General features: G+C 47.0%; 1 protein-coding gene across 4 annotated transcripts in view; it reads left to right on the top strand.

Moving 5' to 3' along the window:
- Positions 1 to 19,299, top strand: part of ARFGAP1 (ADP ribosylation factor GTPase activating protein 1) — a 41,319-nt gene that overhangs the window by 325 nt on the left and 21,695 nt on the right. For all 4 annotated transcript variants that reach the window (XM_068263893.1, XM_068263894.1, XM_068263895.1 and 1 more), the window contains exons 2-7: positions 2,745 to 2,808; positions 6,213 to 6,322; positions 9,194 to 9,365; positions 15,055 to 15,155; positions 15,252 to 15,341; positions 18,492 to 18,603. In XM_068263893.1, the coding sequence (XP_068119994.1) occupies positions 2,749 to 2,808; positions 6,213 to 6,322; positions 9,194 to 9,365; positions 15,055 to 15,155; positions 15,252 to 15,341; positions 18,492 to 18,603 (645 nt within the window). In that variant the 5' untranslated portion in view covers positions 2,745 to 2,748. The remainder of the gene's footprint in view (positions 1 to 2,744; positions 2,809 to 6,212; positions 6,323 to 9,193; positions 9,366 to 15,054; positions 15,156 to 15,251; positions 15,342 to 18,491; positions 18,604 to 19,299) is intronic.

Here is a 19,299-nt window from a genome sequence, read left to right as displayed (position 1 = left end):
ATCTACCCATTGTGCCCTGTGTGCTGTGATCATTCATTATACTGATCACCATAGGTGGCTTCAATGTCCCCCTGTGCTATTGTTTGAATAGTTTATATGTTTCTGTTATGTTGTTTATAATCTCTTATTTATACCACCATATAGCCTCTGTGCCCCCATTTATCCTCCATTCCCCCTATATCTTCTGTGCCCCCTTTTATCCTCCTCCATTGCCCATATTCTCTGTGCCCCCATTTATCCTCCTCCCTTCCCCCATATCCTCTGTGCCCCCATTTATCCTCCATTTCCTTGCATAGCCTCTGTGCCCCCATTTATCCTCCTCCATTTCCCCTGATATCCTCTGTGCCCCATTTACCCTTCTCCATTTTCCCTGATATCCTCCGTGCCCCCATTTATCCTCCATTCCCCCCCCCCCCCATATCCTCTGTGCCCCCATTTATCCTCCTCCATTTCTACCATATTCTCTGTGCCCCCATTTATCCTCCTCCCTTCCCCCATATCCTCTGTGCCCCCATTTATCCTCCATTTCCTTGCATAGCCTCTGTGCCCCCATTTATCCTCCATTTCCTTGCATAGCCTCTGTGCCCCCATTTATCCTCCTCCATTTCCCCTGATATCCTCTGTGCCCCCATTTACCCTTCTCTATTTTCCCTGATATCCTCCGTGCCCCCATTTATCCTTCTCCATTCCCCCCCCCCCCCCCCCATATCCTCTGTGCCCCCATTTATCCTCCTCCATTTCTACCATATCCTCTGTGCCCCCATTTATCCTCCACCCCCCCCCCCCCCATATCCCCTGTGCCCCATTTATCCTCCATTCCCCCCATATCCTCTGTGCCCCTATTTATCCTCCTCCATTCCCCCCATATTCTCTGTGCTCCTATTTATCCTCCTCCATTCCCCCCATATTCTCTGTGCTCCTATTTATCCTCCTCCATTCCCCCCATATTCTCTGTGCTCCTATTTATCCTCCTCCATTCCCCCCATATTCTCTGTGCTCCTATTTATCCTCCTCCATTCCCCCCATATTCTCTGTGCTCCTATTTATCCTCCTCCATTTCACCCCATATTCTCTGTGCCCCCATTTATCCTCCTCCATCCCCCCCCCCATATCCTCTGTGCCTCCATTTCCTTGCATATCCTCTGTGCCTCCATTTATCCTCCTCCATTTCGCCCGACATACTCTGTGCCCCCATTCATCCGTCTCCATTTCCCCCATATCCTCTGTGCCCCCATTTATCCGTCTCCATTTCCCCCATATCCTCTGTGCCCCCATTTATCCGTCTCCATTTCCCCCATATCCTCTGTGCCCCCATTTATCCTTCTCCATTTCCCCCCATATCCTCTGTGCCCCCATTTATCCTCCTCCATTTTCTCGCATATTCTCTGTGCCCCCATTTATCCTCCATTTTCCGCCATATCGTCTGTGCCCCCATTTATCCTCCTCCATTTCCCCCCATATCCTCTCTGCCCCATTTATCCTCCTCCATTTCCTCCATATCATCTGTGCCGCCATTTATCCTCCATTTCCTCGCATATCCTCTGTGCACCCATTTATTCCCCCCCCCCCCCGATATCCTCTTTGCCCCCATTTATCCTCCATTTCCTCGCATATCCTCTCTGCCTCCATTTATTCTTCCCCCCCCCCCCGATATCCTCTCTGCCCCATTTATCCTCCTCCATTTCCCCCATATCCTCTGTGCCACCATTTATCCTCCTCCATGTCTACCATATCCTCTGTATCTGTAGAGCCAAACGCTGTGCCTAAAATCCTGAATCAGACATCTTTAGAATCCTTTTTATATAGCAGCCAAATGTAATCTGTTTGCAGTCATCCTGTCTTTAAAGATGTAACGTGGGGCAACGTGGTGCTGCGTCGCCTCTCTGCTAGAAAAGCTGTTCATGCTGTTTATGCTTTTGGAGGAACCGAGGAGCAGGTCATCATTATTGGGTGCAAGTTCCTCCCCATTTGGGGGTGGATCCTCTTTGCCCTGCCGCTACTCACAGCCGTTTCCTTCATAGGGCGTTGGTGTGATCTTCCACTCTCATTGGTCTATGCTTCTATAGTCATGTGACCTAGACGAGGAAAGTGCATACATATGATTCAGCCGCAGGGTAAAGCGGATAAACTGATTACCCTGCTCCTGCAAAAGGCCCGGCGGCACTAATTACTATTTCCCTTCCAGGCTGCCATGGATAGCAGGGGGTAAGCTGTAATTCGGCTTCTAACAATTACAGCGTTTTTATCGTAATTTGTGCTCCGTCTTCCAATGGCGCCTAAATTACTCACTGAGTGCTGCTATAGCCGTACTTCCTGTTACGGCCTGTGGTTGCTCCGGCTGCACCCAAATCTCCTGTGCTGTTTTTACAGCACTCAGAGGAAGGTACAGTATATCACAGTGGTGTTTTTCTGTATAATGATATTAAAATGGCCTCTAGGAGGCTGGGTTTTTTTTGTTGCTTTTGGTTTTTTTTTTGTGTGTAAGGGGCATACAGAAACTGGGGAAGAGGCAGACTTTTTACTCTAATCATAAGCTGAAATTTGAGCTACAGTGCAAATTATATGCAGCTTGGGCATAGGCCAATCAACGTTTGCACTGTCTGGCCCAATTCCTTACCTGCATACAATTTGCATTCTATTTTCAAGCAAGGTAGAATCATTACCAGCTCTACTGATAGATTTTTAGCGAGAATAGCAGGATCCAGACACAATGAGGAGATAACGGTATATTTGATGTCTTGCAGAACAATGGCAAGTCCTCGGACAAGGAAGGTGCTGAAGGAGGTCAGAGTTCAAGATGAAAACAACGTAAGTGGCAAGTTTTTTCTTTTTCACTGAGTGACGTCACTGCGTCTAGTGACTGGTTTTGTTTTCCTAAGTGATGTCACTTCCTGTGTGTCCCGTACCATTTGTGTTAGTGGAATGCGTAAGCTTCCTGCTTCCAGAAAAATATTCTGGACTTTATTGGTCGCTCCCCGGGGTTTAATTATCCACCGGTTTTGCGTATGTATCGGGCCACGTACTCCGAACGTCTTACTGGCAGAGGGTCACTATCGCAGCTGGGAAACCAGCGTTCTATTTTCTCTCCGCCTTTTACATCAAACCTGAACTGACAAGTCACTTATGAGATAAATAAATAAGTGTGTGTGTGTGTGTGTGTGTGTGTGTGTGTGTGTGTGTGTGTGTGTGTGTGTGTGTGGTAATAATGATGAATAGAATTTTCTTAAAGTCTCAATATTATTTAACCAGTTAACCCCCAAGGGTTTTTACCCTAACGGACCAGAGCAATTTTCACCTGTCAGTGCTCATCCTTTTTATTCCCTAATAATAACTTTATTACTACTTATCACAAGAAAATAATCTATACCTCGTTTTTTTCGCCACCAATTAGGCTTTCTGTGGGTAGTACATTTTGCTAAGAATTTTTTTTATTCTAAATGCATTTTATGGGAAAAATACAGAAATAATGGGGAAAAAAATCATTATTTCTCAGTTTTTAGCCATTATAGTTTTAAAATTAAACATTCTCCTGTGGATAAAACCAACACTTTTTTTATTTGCCCAGTTGTCCCGATTATTAAACCGTTTAAATTATGTCCCTATCACAATGTATGGTGACAATATATTATTTTAACCACTTTACCCCCGCGCGTACGTATTTCTCCGCCCCTTTTTCCATCCTTTAAAAACCAGGGACGGAGAAACACGTACTTTCCGCGTTCCCGACGCTGCCCGCGCTCCCGCTCGTAAACACGCCGCCCGCCGCTAGTAAAACCGCCGCCGCCCGCTCGCCCAGAGATCAATGAACGGGAAAATCCATTCCCGTTCGTTGATCTAAGCCCCGCAATGATCAGCTGCTCTCCTATGGGCAGCGCGATCATTGTGAGAAAAAACTCACGTGTCCAGCCTCCTTATTCTTCCTCCAAGCTTCCGGAAGGAAGCTTGGAGGTTGCATTAAAACAAAAAGTTACTGTGGCCATCTTGTGGCCAAATAGTAAACTACACCCTACACATTTTTCACATACAAATAAATGACTTTTACACATAAAATTAACTCATTACCTCCCACACTCCCCATTTTTTTTTTGTTTGTAATTAAAAAAAAATTAAAAAATTTACAATTAAAAAAAATACATAAATAGTTACCTTAGGGACTGAACTTTTTAAATATTTATGTCACGAGGGTATAACACTGTTACTTTATAAACTATGGGCTTGTAATTAGGGATGGACGCAAAACTGAAAAAAATGCACCTTTATTTCCACATAAAATATTGGCGCCAAACATTGTGATAGGGACATAATTTAAATGGTTTTATAACCGGGACAAAAGGGCAAATACGTTTCATGGGTTTTAATTACAGTAGCATGCATTATTTAAAAACTATAATGGCCGAAAACTGAAAAATAATTATTTTTTTCCCCACATTTTTCCTATTTTCCCATTAAAACACATTTAGAAAAAAATAATTCTTGGCATAATGTCCCACCTAAAGAAAGCCTAATTGGTGGCGAAAAAAACAAGATATAGTTCATTTCATTGCGATAAGTAATAGTAAAGTTATAGACGAATGAATGGAAGGAGCGCTGAAAGGTGAAAATTGCTCTGGTGCTCAGGGGGTAAAACCCCTCAGTGGTGAAGTGGTTAAAATATAGGTGTTATTTTTCTGTTTTTTTTTTTTTTGTTTTTGTTTTAGCCATAATTAAACTCTTATGTAATAAAATTAATTTTCCCTTAGTCAACTATTTATTTATTGATTTTAAGCTGATTTTTTTACAAGTATTTTTTTTTTAAAGGTGGGGGGGTGGAAGTGTTATTTATTTTATTAATATTGTATATTTTACATAGTATGTTTGTGCTTGTGTGTAATATACTTTCTGGCCACAAGATGGCGCTAGTGAACACTTTCCCGTTAATGAAGTGATCACTTTTTTTTTTGTACACTTTATTAAACTGAAACAGTTTCCTGTTTTAAGAATGGAGGTGGCCGCTGTTCGCGGTCACGTCCATTCACTTCACGCATTGCGATTTGGTAGAGGACCGTTAGGTCCTCTTCCCCAATCACTTAACAAGGGATCCCGATGGAAACGGCGGCGGTAGCGGTGCGGACACGTGCGGAGCGGCGGCGGGAATGCGCGACGTATTAAAACGTCATGTTGCCGTTAACAGGCTAAACCATGACGTTTTAATACGTTACTTTGTCAGTAAATGTTTTCAATTTATGGGCTGAATTTTTAAGTCTGAAGTGTACACAGCAGCCATGTCAGTGTGGCGTAAAGTCTTAATTCATTCAGCACTAACACAGGCAAATGCAGTAATGACCTTTTTTACTTTTAGGGAATCATCCTGGTATCAGTGTTATCAGCAGTATTTAGGTTTTTTTTTGTTTTGTTTGCCAGAAAAAAATGTTTTGGCTTCTTATTATGCAGTGTAAAAAAAAATAAAAATAAAAATGAAACACAGGCAAGTTCTAAGTAAGTATGAGCTTATGAGTTTTAGACATGTAGTTCCCTGGTGGTGGGTAAGGGGGGAAAGTGTTAACTCACCCTTGTCGACACTTCTAGCTGTTGCGTTTCCCAGACTTCTTTCCATTATTCTGATCCCTCCTTCAGAGCTGAAAGCATGGGAGAGAGGTGGCATCAAGGGTGCGCACGCTTCGCAGGTGTAAAGCTTCTGCTTCATATGAAACTTGGATCGGGCCCCTGGTTCTAAGTAGGATTGGTACTATGTATAGCCATGTTTGTCTCAGTATATAACATGTCCGTTCAGGTATACTGTAACGCCTCGCTTAACGCAGGCTTAAACTCAAACGAATTGTAAAAAAAATCAATATTTTGCACCACTCAGTAAATGTACAGTAAAGTCCCCGTTATCTGAAACGGGCATTGGGAAGTCTCGACTAACCGGCATCACAGAGGGGAATAATGGGGGCGGGATGTTTGAAGTGCAGAAATAACTCACCAATTCTCCAGGCACCATCTGCTACCCATCCAGCATCTCCCAGCGGCTTTCCTGGGGTCTGCATTGTTCCCGGCGTGTCAAGTGACCTGTAGGGGGAGGACATCAGAAAGTCGCTGGGAGGTGCAGGATGGGTAGCATATGGCGCTGCTGCTCCTCCGAGGGGTTGGTGTTATTTTAGCACCGGTTCAAGCAACCGGTAAGCACATGTATTCTGTGTCAGGCAATCCTCACCAGTGCCTCTCTCTTACAGATATGCTTTGAGTGCGGAGCCTTTAATCCTCAGTGGGTCAGCGTGACATACGGGATCTGGATATGTCTGGAATGTTCTGGAAAGCATCGGGGCCTCGGGGTTCATCTCAGGTGAGACTCCTTCTAGTTAATGTGGACCTGAACTCTTGCACAGGACAGAAGGAAAATGGCGAGAAATGCACCCTGTATGCATTTAGAGAGTTTAGCCTGCCCCCCTCATCTGGGAATAATCACAGAGCGGCTAATTGGTAAACACGGGATGTTAACCCTATGTCTGCTTCCATGAACGCAGGAAGTAGAAACACTGCAGATTTATTGCAGGATTTGTATCAGCTGTAACAATGTTTTTCTTTAAAGATTATGCTGTTGCTTATCCTTTTAGAGCAGAGAGGAAGTTCAGGTGCGCTTTAAAGAAAGCCTGTGACTTTAAAAATGGGAACTGTCATACTTGCCTCAGTAGAAGGAAACCTCTGGACCCTTCAGCCCCCTTCAGACTCATCAGTCACTTGCCATTCTCCTCCGCCTCCTGGATCCTCCTCTAGGCGGCTCGATAATTCGCGCCCGCTCCTCCCCCGTCCCGCTCCTGTTGACAGGAGCATTTTGCGCATTGTTAGTAGTACTGTGCAGATACAGAACGTTCCTGGTGAAAGGGGGAGCATTCAGCACTTTCTCTGAGTGGATGAATTACTGGCCCCCCTAGCGGAGGGTTCATACGCCGAGGGACTGATGAGCTTGAAGGGGCCTGGAAGACGCTCCAGGAATGTCTAATTTTTTTATTCTTCTTTTTTTTTTTTTTGTCTTGTTTCCTTTAAGGACCAGAGACTTTTTATTTCCCCAGAACAGCGCTGTGATTGGCTCACAGTGATCACAGGGTCAGGAGCCAATAAAATCAGCTCCTGACCAGCGCGTGGAGCTCTGCTGCCAGCGAGACAGCAGAGCGATCGAGCTGCAGCGACATCAGAACGGTGAGAGCGTCGGGTCAGCACAGCAAGCTGAAATCTACACCCTGGCAGGAATAACAGGACACAGACCGGGCGTAGATTTACTGCCATCCGCAAGCGGTTAATCGGCAGTATGTAACTGTCTCTGATTAGCTGGGTGCACTGATGGCTCATTGGGTTGCCTAGTATGGGAAGGGAAGAGTCCATAGGCAGTGGGATTTGCACAGTACAGATGTGTGGTGTGTGATCACCCAAAGGAGGACAGTACCACCTCAGTGTTCTCCCCAGGCTCTTTTAGCCGGGTGCTCCACCCGACTAGATTTGGTGACCACCCGGCTGTCATCGGCTCACCTCCTCCTATGCTGTAAGCAGAGTTGCCCTGCATTTTCATCTCAACCCACCCGGCTACTTTTTCATGCCACCCGGCTACTATTTCATGCCACCTGGCTGGAAAAAAAATCTGGGGAGAACACTGCCACCTAGGCCTGAACGATTTTAGGAAAAGATTGAATTGCAAGATTTCTGTCAGAAATTTCAATTTGATTCACGATTTTCTTGAAAATAAGGCTTTAGTACTAATGACTGGCTAATTGGCTGAAGCTTGACTGACAGGCCAGTGCAGTCTGAGAGCTTAAGGAAGGCCTCCAATCCTAGTGGCTGAGCTGACGAAAGTTTGGCGTAATAACAGCTTGAGCTGCCCGGCCCCACCATTTATTTTAATACTTTTAGGGTGATATAATTGCATGCATGGCCAGTGTTTGGGGGCGGGGTCTGTGATATGTGAAATGGGTAGGCGCTTGCACACAAATAAAAAATCTCTTATAACTTTAATACAGCAGAATCCCCCCCCCCCCCTCCTTTATGTACAGACTCACCGGATGCTGCCACCTTCAGGGCCCATATTCACCTCTTGGGTATTGGCCACCCCACAGCCCCACTGGCGAGCCTCCTAGGACTTCTCCACAGCTCTCCTTTTACAGTAGTTAACTGGTTTCACAGAAACCAGTACCTGCGGAGGGCGGGGCTAACGCCAATCACGTCCCACACCTATAACGTACAGCGAGTGCCTGTGAGTCTGTATCTGAAGGGGGGATCCTGCTGGAATAAAGTTATAAGAGATTTTTTATTTGTGTGCAAGCTTCTCTGAGCACCTACCTATTTTTCTATAAAGCTACATATTGATGGGGTATACATCAAGGAGGAGCCATCTACTTGTCTGAATTGTCCTTTAGAGACTTTTTTTTTTTCTTTTTGTGTTGTATGAAGCTTGCCTTATATGTGATAAAGCTCAGTTTACGGTCATATTATCTGTATGAGCGCAGTATCTTGTTGCTACAGCTGTTTTATATTGCTGATATTGCTAGCGGGGGCTGAACACTATGGACTGCACTTTATGAGGGAGGGGGGAAGGAGTTAGTGGTGGCGGGTCTGCGTGTTCTGTGCGATTATTGCACAGAGCAATGCAATAATGCATGTGTGCCGGACTTGGAGCCTGTGGATTCGTATGCGGGGGGCGGATCCAGAGCAGCACACAGCTTCACCAATCGTTGGGATGACTGCGGCGGTAGGCGGAGCTGTAGTGCACAGAGCAGTCCAGCAGCCAGCTTCTCCCATTCATTGGATTTCTCCCTTATGACGGCGAGGTTGTAGGCAGAGCTGCACGGAACAGACAGCAGGCGCCGGGGAAAACCACGGCTACTGACGCTCACTAGATAGTCTTAACTGGAATCGCGGTCTTGGTTTATAACCGCCAAACCGTTCAGCCCTAGTATCACCCTGTTAGTAGTAAAGTATAGGAGCAGGCTTTGAACAATCCTTGATGTTCAATGTAACTTATTATCAAATCATCATTGCTGCATAACAGACAGCCGTTTTGTGGACCTGAGATCTTGTGCTGTTACACTGATGAAGGACCTGCGTGTCCACGAAACCGCTGTCTGTTCTGCAGCATCTCTGAAGGACCTGGGTGTCCTCGAAATGGCTTTCTGTCCTGCAGCATCTCTGATGTTTTGATGCTGATTCTCGGTGCTGTATCTTTCAGCTTTGTACGCTCGGTGACCATGGACAAGTGGAAAGATGTGGAGCTGGAGAAGATGAAGGCCGGAGGCAATGCCAAGTTCCGCCAGTTCCTGGAGTCGCAGGACGATTATGACGCCTGTTGGAACCTGCAGGACAAATACAACAGCAAACCAGCGGCTCTGTACAGAGACAAGGTGAGTTTACCCACTCTGGCCCCAGTAATGGCATAGGGCCTGATTCATCAAGCTATTTGTAGCTATATAAATTAGCATCATAGTGCCTGCAAGTGAAGTATCACGGTGACAATACCTCTCAGGACCGCCCGCAGAAGTTACGTGCGTTGCTATGTAAGCAAAGCATGTAACTAAGGAAAGCACGCTCCTTACATAGGGCAGGCAAAGCGGGCGCTCCTTCACATTAAGCTGCGCTGCTTTAGCAGCTTGATAAATTAGGCCCATAATCTGCTGTCTGGGGGTCTGCCCTCCCATTTCTGTAACCTCCCACTGCTACTTTATGGCTCAGTAAGATGAAGCAGAATAGGAAAGATGTGTGTCCTTTATGGGCAGAGATCAACTGCAGAGCGCTTTTCGGTCCGGTTTTCATTTTTGACCCTTTAGCTGCCAATTTAGTGGCTTGCAAGTGTTCCAGGCAAATTTTATTTTAGCCAATTTTTGTTTTATTTCTTACGTGTTATAATTCCTTGCTTCTAATTAGTGCTGCTGTAAGGTGTATTTAAAGAGGAACTTCATCCTAAACAAACATACTGTAATTTATGTTAATAAAAATAGCAGGGCTGTGGAGTCGGTCCAAAAATCCACCGACTCCGACTCCTCAGTTTAGGATTCCACCGACTCCGACTCCTCGACTCCGACTCCTCTAATTTGCATATTACAATTTTGTTGATTAAAAGTATGTAACATGAAATTCATCTCTTAACTGCCAACGCTTAGGAATTTTACAAGACAACTGAAGTGAGAAGGATATGTAGACTACTATATTTATTCCCTTTAGACTAAAACTAGTCCTTGGTAAGAGTACTTGTAAAAGGTACAAACCGGAACAAAGAACATCTATCAGGCCCTAGGCAATGTAAGTGTGGGTACATGTACTCTGCAGGGGAATGAGGAGATTCTTCCTTTATTACACATTCTTCATGCACAATCTGAACAAGGTTTATGGGTGATAGACAACACCTCTCTGTTCAATGTGCACAACATTCTCAGTGGATTCCCTGCAGCTCTGTGCGGAGTGCATATGTAGAGTATAGTACTACTGTGTAACAAAGTAAACCTGAGACAGATGAAATTAAAGTTTTATACATACCTGGGGCTTCCTCCAGCCGCCTTCAGGATAATCAGTCCCTCGTTGTCCTCTTCCACCACCTGGATCTTCTGCTATGAGTCCAGGTACTTGAGCCAGTCGGGCGTAGTGCACATGCACACACTCCGCCGCCAGGAGCATACTACACCTGTGCAGCACTATTGCGCAGGTGCAGAATGTTCCTGGCTGTGGGAGCAGCATGCGGCCGGACAGCGCTGACTGGCTGAATTACCAGGACTCCTAGCAGAAGATCCGGGTGGTGGAGGACAGCGAGGGACTGATTAGCCTGAAGGGGGCTGGAGGAAGCCCCAGGTATGTATAAATCTTTACTTTTCATCCGTCTCAGGTACCCTTTAATTTGTAGTCACCAAACCAAATTTTAACAACATATCAAATTATTTGATTTCATCAGCAAAGGGGGTGCATACATTTGCATAAATCAGCATCAATGCAGAATTATTTGCATCTCATTGACTATCTCTATTAGAGACAACTACACATCAGGCTTTATTCTTACAGCATAGATGTTATTTAGTATATATGTTACGGCCAGAACCCGAAGTGTGGCCACTTTTAGTTCTGGCCGGCCACTTCGGGTTCTGGCCGGCCAATGCGCGAAGTGGCCGCAGCGCAGCGGCCAATGTTAGAAATGGAATGTTTCCTTTTTATTATGAATGTAGTTTTCCGGCCGTCTCTGGCCAAAATGTAGCAAAACAGTTCGTTCATTAAATGAAATGAAGCTGGCGGCAATGTAGAAGGATGAAGCCGCCCGGCTTCTGCTCCGCCTCCTCTCCTCCGCCCCTGCCTCTCTCTCTTCTCCCCGATACTGGCAGCGGGGGGACATGCGTGTCCCCCCCAGAGTCGTTCGTCGCGGCAGGCAATCCTGTCGTTCGTCCCTGCAGAGCGGGTGCTGGCAGAAGCAATGTCTGCAGCCTCCCCGCTCTGCTTTCCTGGCGCCACGAACGACTCTCGGGGACACGCGTGTCCCCGCCGGCTGCCCGAAGAGAGAGAGAAGAGGCAGGGGCGGAGGAGAGGAGGCGGAGCCGCCAGCTTCATTTCATTAAATGAACGAACGGTTTTGCTACATTTTGGCCAGAGACGGCCGGAAAACTATATTAATATTAAAAGGAAACATTCCATTTCTAACATTGGCCGCTGCGCTGCGGCCACTTCGCGCATTGGCCGGCCAGAACCCGAAGTGGCCGGCCAGAACTAGAAGTGGCCACACTTCGGGTTCTGGCCGTAACATATATAAGAGATTCCTGTGTACACATCATATATACAGTCACAATCAGATATGTATATCTGACCTTAAAAATACGGGGACTGCTTTATTGAAGCAGCACAAGTTACTAATTTTGATTGGTTTATTTCATTTTTGTGGACTAAGCACAGCTATTACTGTATATATACATTATTTTTAATGACTATTATCTGAGAAATAGAACATTTTATCATATTTTCTATTTTAATTACAGTTACAAATTCATTAGGAGTCAGTCGGTGCATTTTTTCTTGACTCCGACTCCTGGCACCCAAAATTGCCCGACTCCGACTCCACGACTCCGACTCCACAGCCCTGAAAAATAGATAATATAATCTCTTACCCCCCCTGTTTTAAAAGAACAGGCAAAAGTTTGATTTTATGAGGGCAGCCATCTTTTTGGTTGAAAGGAGGTGACAGGGAGCATGAGACACAGTTCCAACTGTCCTGTGTGCTGATCACCCCTCCCAGTTGCTAGGCAACATGAATAACAACATAGGAAATCTTATCATTCTCTGCACAGCATCAGGGAAAAAAAGCCCGGGCAGTTTTCTTTGATAGGTGGAGCTTAGCTAAAAATGCAGCTACAAATGAGGCTTTGGTGAGAAAAACAGTTCTGATGCTGTGAAACTGTTAAAGAAACACCAAGTCTTTTCAGTTCTGCTGAGTAGATTTTTAGTCCAGAGGTTCATTTTAATATGTACTTATGGCCCCTTGTCACTAGGGGGGCAGTGTGAGACATTAATAAGCGGACTTCTGCTTTGTTTCTATATTTTCTGCTAGCATATATATATACACACATTTCAATAAATACAAGGATATATAACTGCAAAGTGATGTTATTGTCTGGAAACCAGGCAAGAAATTAGTAAATGACGGCGAGGTGAGCTTCTAACACTGAGCATGGGGGTCACATTGATCTGGACGGAATATACAGATGAGGTTTCATTGACTGTATGTGACTTCTATAATCTGACCCAGAACACGCAGACAGCCAGTTGATTGGTTCTCAGGGTGTCAGGTCCTAGAGTGTCCATTAGCTGCAGTCCCATTTAAAGAGACACTGAATCGAAAAAAAAATATGATATAATGAATTGGTTGTGTACTATGAATAATTACTAGAAGATTAGCAGCAAAGAAAATATATTTTTATTTTTAGGTATATAGTGTTTTTTTCTAAAATTGCATCATTCTCTAATATGTGCAGATTACACAACACTCTGCATTCAGAATGATTCTTTCAGAGCAGTCTGTGAACTAATGACCTCTCCTCTGCCAGAGGAAAAGTAAATAGTTAACTAAAGGCCCATACACACGTCGGATTTCCGCGAATGACGGGTCGTTTGAACGTCCCGTCGTTCGCCCGCTAAATCGGGCGTGTGTACAGACTATCGTTCGTTTGATGAGTGAGTTTGAGCGATCCGCCGGGCGGATCGCTCAAACCCACTCTTATTAAACGAGCGATAGTCTGTACACACGCCCGATTTAGCGGGCGAACGACGGGACGTTCAAACGACCCGTCCGCGGAAATCCGACGTGTGTATGGGCCTTAACAGTTGAGATAATAAAAGTCATAAAACAGCCCTCTCCGTAGAGATAATGGCTTTTTTGCATAGAGATAACTGGAGTTTCTTAACTCTTCATGTACTGGAAACAATTAGACTGATGTATCTGATCTTAAGCAGGCCATACACTGGCTCGATTCACGGCCGTTTCGACAGCAGATCCGATCCTGGGATCGGATCTGCTGCCAATCGCTTGCGCTAAACGCACCCGCCGATCCGATTCCCTCCCGAAATCGGATCGGTCCGTCGATCGCGCCGTGCGGGAAATTACCCTCGATCACCCGGCGGTAGGAGCGCGTCGCTTGCGGCGTACGATTCGGGCCCGATCCGAGCATGTATACATTACCTGAAGCTGGCTCCGGGGTCCTCTTCTCCTCGCTGCACCGCATTTCCGCATGTCCCAGTGTACGCTTATACTTCCTGTGTCACTCCGGTGACCAGGAAGTTGAAATAGAGGGCGCTCTATTTGAACTTCCTGGTCACGGAGTAACACAGGAAGCGCCGGGATGGAGCAAGAACAGCGGTGCGGTGCAGTGCGGAGAAGACGCCCGGGAGCCAGCCTCAGGTAATGTATACGGGGGGGGGGGGGGGGGGGGACAGGCGGCAGGAGCAGCTGAACAGATTGTGATCGGTTTCGGGCTGAAATCGATTCACAATCTGTTTGCAGTAAAGGCAGCCATACGATCCCTATTCGATCAGATAGGGATCTGTCAGCTGGTCGATCTAATGGCACATCGACCAGTGTATGGCCACCTTTAGGCCTAGTGCACACCAAAAACCGCTAGCAGATCCGCAAAATGCTAGCAGATTTTGAAACGCTTTTTCTTATTTTTCTGCAGCGTTTCAGCTAGTGTTTTGCGGTTTTGTGTAGCGGTTTTGGTGTAGTAGATTTCATGTATTGTTACAGTAAAGCTGTTACTGAACAGCTACTGTAACAAAAACCGCCTGGCAAACCGCTCTGAAGTGCCGTTTTTCAGAGCGGTTTGCGGTTTTCCTATACTTTGAGGCAGAAACGCATCCGCAATCCAAAATCTGCAGCAGCCCGGGAGTATGCGTTTCTGCAAAACGCCTCCCGCTCTGGTGTGCACCAGCCCATTGAAATACATTACCCTAGCGGATCCGCACCCGCAAGCAGATCGCAAACCGCAGCGGAAACGCTCCGGTGTGCACTAGGCCTTAATGTTTTATTTCTTAGCTGTACTACACATACAAATCATAATATCATAGGTTTTTTTTTCGCTTCAGTGTCTCTTTAAAGGATAACTGAAGCGAGTTATATGAATGCTGCCATATGTATTTCCTGTTAAACAATGCCAGTTGCCTGGCAGCCCTGCTGGTCTATTTGGCTGCAGTAGTGTCTGAATCACACCAGACACAAGCATGCAGCTAATTTTGTCAGATCTGACAATGTCAAACACTTGATCTGCTGAATGCTTGTTCAGGGGTTATGGCAAAAAGTTTTAAAGGCAGAAGATCAGCAGGACAGCCAGGTAACTGGTATTGCTTAAAAGGAAATAAATATGGCAGCCTCCATATCCCTCACTACAGTTGTCCTTCAATGGAACCTGATGTGTGAGTATTACACAAGCTACTATATTTCTTTTTCCATTTAAACAATGCAGATTGCCTGGCAGTTCTGCTGATTATCTGACTCTAATACGTTGAGCCATATAGTTAAGTTTATAGTTAAGCTTTTAAAACCCAACATTCTGTATTTTCATGATCTCTCCCCAGATTGCCACACTCTCTGAAGGCCGGGAGTGGTCAGAGGAGACGTCTCCGGCCCGGAACTGGACTCCTCCTCAACCCAAGGTGATGGGTGGCCCATCTCATCGGTAAGGACCCTCCCCTTCGTCTCTTCTCCTGTCGTGTGACTGTAGGTGGTCATGTGATATAGTTTCTAGTAAATTATTTGTGTCCTTGTCCTCCAGCTCAAACGTAGGAAGTGGGAACGCGGGAGGCCCCCCTGGTGACAAAGCTTTTGAGGACTGGTTAAATGATGACGTTAGTTCCTATCAGAGGTAGGTTAATGGATCGGTCGTTCTCCTGTCTTCACTGTGTGTAGATAGCTATACATACATAACGCCTCCTGCCCAGACTGATCTCCCATAAGCCCTTGCTACATGAGTCTAAGAATGCCAAGGTTCGCGGAAGCTGTGGGCTAGGCTTGTTTAGTTTATAGGGAATTAGAGTATTAAAACAAAACAAAAAAGTATTCGGTTTGAGGAATGCCCTATAAACTATATGAAAGGAACACAATTATGCAATGAGTAAACGTTTATCTCGGATCCACTTTAAGTTTTTTAAGACCCACCTTGCCTTTCTTTTTTTCCTCCCTCTGCTCTGACAGTAAAAAAAAAAAAAAAAAAAGTGTAATTCCCCCTTACTTGTGTCTAATCACAAGTTGTAATTTGATCTCTCCGTGTCACATGACTGCCATGGCAGATAAGCTCATTTGAAAGCGCAGGAAGTTAATGTCTGCTTCCATGAAAGCAGGAAGTAGACACACTGCAGATTTATTTTAGGATTTGTATCAGCTGTAACAAAGATGCTTTTTGTTTAAAGGTAGTTATCCTGTTGTGTATCTTTTAGAGCAGAGAGGATGTTCTGAGTTAATTTCCACTTTAAGCATTACTAGTTGCCTTGCTGTCCTGCTGATCCTCTGCCTCTAATACTTTTATCCATAGACCCTGAACGAGCATGTAGCAGATCAGATGTTTCTGACATTATTTACAGATCTGACAAGATTAGCTGCATGCTTGTCTCTGGTGTGATTCAGACACTACTGCAGCCATATAGATCGGCAGGACAGCAAGGCAACTGGTATTGTTTAGCAGGAAATAAAGATGGCAGCCTCCATATTCTTCTCACTACAGTTGTCCTTTAAGTAGAGGGAACCCCTGTACCCTCCAGAGGCGTCTCCTACCCTCCCTTAGCCCACAGCTGCGTGCTGGGACCTCTTCGCTTGTTGATGGACAGTAGCGTGGCCGCACTGATGGCCGATGCATGCGCAGATGCACTGAGCCACTCTTGCATGGAGGTAAAAGCTGTGCACAGGCTGCTCCGTGCTACTGCGAAGACGTCTACCACCTGTGCAGTGCGCCCGCGCCGGTACACGAATGTGAGCTCAGCTCTATTTGACAAGCCTTTGTCCAATTGGTTCAGAGGGTCGCAGTGCTGGAAAATGGGCACAAGCACAGCACTAACCAAACAGAATGGGATTTGCATTTGTGCTTATAGTGGCTGGATAGTGTACTGATTAAAGAAAACCTGTAACAAAAAAAAGTGCCCCTGGGGGGTATTTACCTCGGGAGGGGGGAGCTAGTTCCTATCGAGGCTTCCCCCGTCGTCCTCCATCCCACGGCAGTGTTCTCCCCAGAGCCTTTTACCAGGGCGCGCCGCCCGGCTGGTCTCTTCTGAGCGCCCGGCTGATCTCCCCCGAGCGCCCGGGTAAAATTATCCCATTCTGTGCGGCTCATCAGTGATCAGCGGTGGCTGTATCATTGCAGCCAGCCGCTGTCACTCAGAGACACTATCTCCGCCCACCTCCTCAGCTCCCGGCAGTTGTGTGGAGGGGTGGGGAATGCAGGAGACGTTACGCAGCTCACACATGAGCTCTGAGTGAAGAGAGGAAGCAGGGCTCTCGGAAGGTCCTGCAGACGCTGTCCTGTCGTCCTCCTCTCTCAGTACGAGCAGCTTACATGAGCTCGGAAGCGCGGCTCTGGAATGTCCAGCCAGACGCTGTCCTCCTCCTCCTCTCCCTGTACTCAGAATAACGCGCAACTCTGATGTTTGTGGCATGTCCAGCCAGACGCTGTCCTCCTCTCCCTGTGCTTGTCCCAGCAGCAGCGTGTATGTAATCTCTGTAATCTCGCTGGCTACTATACACTAACCCCCCCCCCCCCCCAAGAACCTTAGGATGCTTAACCCTTTGACTCCACAATTCTCCAGTTCTACCACTGCCTTCCACAGCCCTGATTGATGCCAGAAGTGAGTGTCACAGGTGTTAGGGAGCTGCAGTTTGGAGGGGGGGGGGGGGGGGGGGGGAGGTGAGCCAGAGTACAGATAGCCACAGACTCACCCAGGGCAATGGCAGACAGAGGCACAGAGTGATTACCTGGGGCTTCTTCCAGCCCCTTTAGTTGTTGTTCTCCCTTGCAGTCATTCCGCACCGCTGTGTTCCTCTCTGAACGCTGCATGCACAGCCACATGTCACTTGCCTCCTCCACCACATTCCCATTACCAGCAGCGTTTTGCACTTGCGCGGTAACTAAAAATTGCTACTGCGCATGGGCAAAACACTCCTGGTCACAGGAGCATGATCGAGTAGCTGCAGGGCTAAGGAACAGAGCAGTGTGGAATGGTGATCATGGAGCAGGAGGACTTTAGGGGGCTATAAGAAGCCCCAGGTAAGTAACTAGTCTAATTTTTTTCAGTTTAGTATCCCTTTAAGAGATTCCAGTACAAAAGAAAGAGCCTAGCCTGTCAATTTATTGGGGGGGGGGGGGGGCACGCGCGTGATTCCCCACCTAGTGGCACCCAACCTAACCTTCCACCACCCGGCTACTTTTTCATACCACCCGGCTGGAAAAAATTTCTGGGGAGAACACTGCACGGTGGTCTCGCTGGGCCCCTTCCGAACGATGGCCATGTAAATATTTACCTTCCCGGCTCCAGCGCAGGCACAGTAGCGTCTCTCGGCACAGGATCAGGCAGAAATAGTCAATCCCAGTCAGGTCTGGGCTACTGCGCAGACGGACCTGACTGGGATCAGCTATTTCCGCCTGATCCTGAGCCAAGAGCCACTTCTACGCCTGCGCTGGAGTCAGGGATGGTTAATATTGCAGGTGCTACTGCGCCTGCACCACAGCCTGACAAATTGCTGGCTGTGGCTTTGGAGGGGCCCAGTGAGACCACCGTGGGACGAAAGAGGATGGGGGGAGCCTCGATAGGATCCAGAATCTTCCCCCCCCCCCCCCCTCCCGAGGTAAGTACCCCCTATGGGCACTTTTTATGTTACAGAGGACTTTAAGGGCTCTGGCACTGGAGACTTGGGTTCAAATCTCAGCTCTTACTGTTCTGTCTGCTTCACGCAGCCGTTATATTATAGTCAGCTGTCTGATTATTTCTGCGGCTGACACACTAGTGACCAGATGTGTGTTGTCTTGCAGCGGCGGTGGCCCTGGGAACCAAGAGAACAGATATGTTGGCTTCGGGAACACAGTAGACCCTCCGAAGAAAGAGGAGGATTTCCTAAACAACGCAATGTCCTCACTGTACACAGTATGAAAAGCATCCCTCTGTACAAGCATGTGTGTCAGTGCTGGCGTTAGCCTGTCTGTGGAGCGTGTGTGTCAGTGTTGGTGTTATCCTGTCTGCAGAGCGTGTGTGTCAGTGCTGGCGTTATCCTGTCTGCAGAGCGTGTGTGTCAGTGCTGGCGTTATCCTGTCTGCAGAGCGTGTGTGTCAGTGCTGGTGTTATCCTGTCTGCAGAGCTTGTGTGTCAGTGCTGGTGTTATCCTGTCTGCAGAGCGTGTGTGTCAGTGCTGGCGTTATCCTGTCTGCAGAGCGTGTGTCAGTGCTGACGTTAGCCTGCCTGCAGAGCGTGTGTGTCAGTACTGGCGCTAGCCTGCCTGCAGAGCGTGTCAGTGCTGGCGTTATCCTGTCTGCAGAGCGTGCGTGTCAGTGCTGGCGTTATCCTGTCTGTAGAGCGTGTGTCAGTGCTGGCGTTATCCTGTCTGCAGAGCGTGTGTCAGGGCTGGCGTTATCCTGTCTGCAGAGCGTGTGTCAGTGCTGGCGTTAGCCTGCCTGCAGAGCGTGTGTGTCAGTGCTGGCGTTATCCTGTCTGCAGAGCGTGTGTGTCAGTGCTGGCGTTAGCCTGCCCGCAGAGCGTGTGTGTCAGTGCTGGCGTTATCCTGCCTGCAGAGCGTGTGTGTCAGTGCTGGCGTTATCCTGTCTACAGAGCGTGTGTCAGTGCTGG

This window comes from Hyperolius riggenbachi, chromosome 12, assembly GCF_040937935.1.
Source record: "Hyperolius riggenbachi isolate aHypRig1 chromosome 12, aHypRig1.pri, whole genome shotgun sequence".
NCBI classification, from domain to species: Eukaryota; Metazoa; Chordata; class Amphibia; order Anura; family Hyperoliidae; genus Hyperolius; species Hyperolius riggenbachi.
Note: the sequence above shows the minus strand (reverse complement) of the source record. Positions and strands in the feature narration are given on the sequence as shown.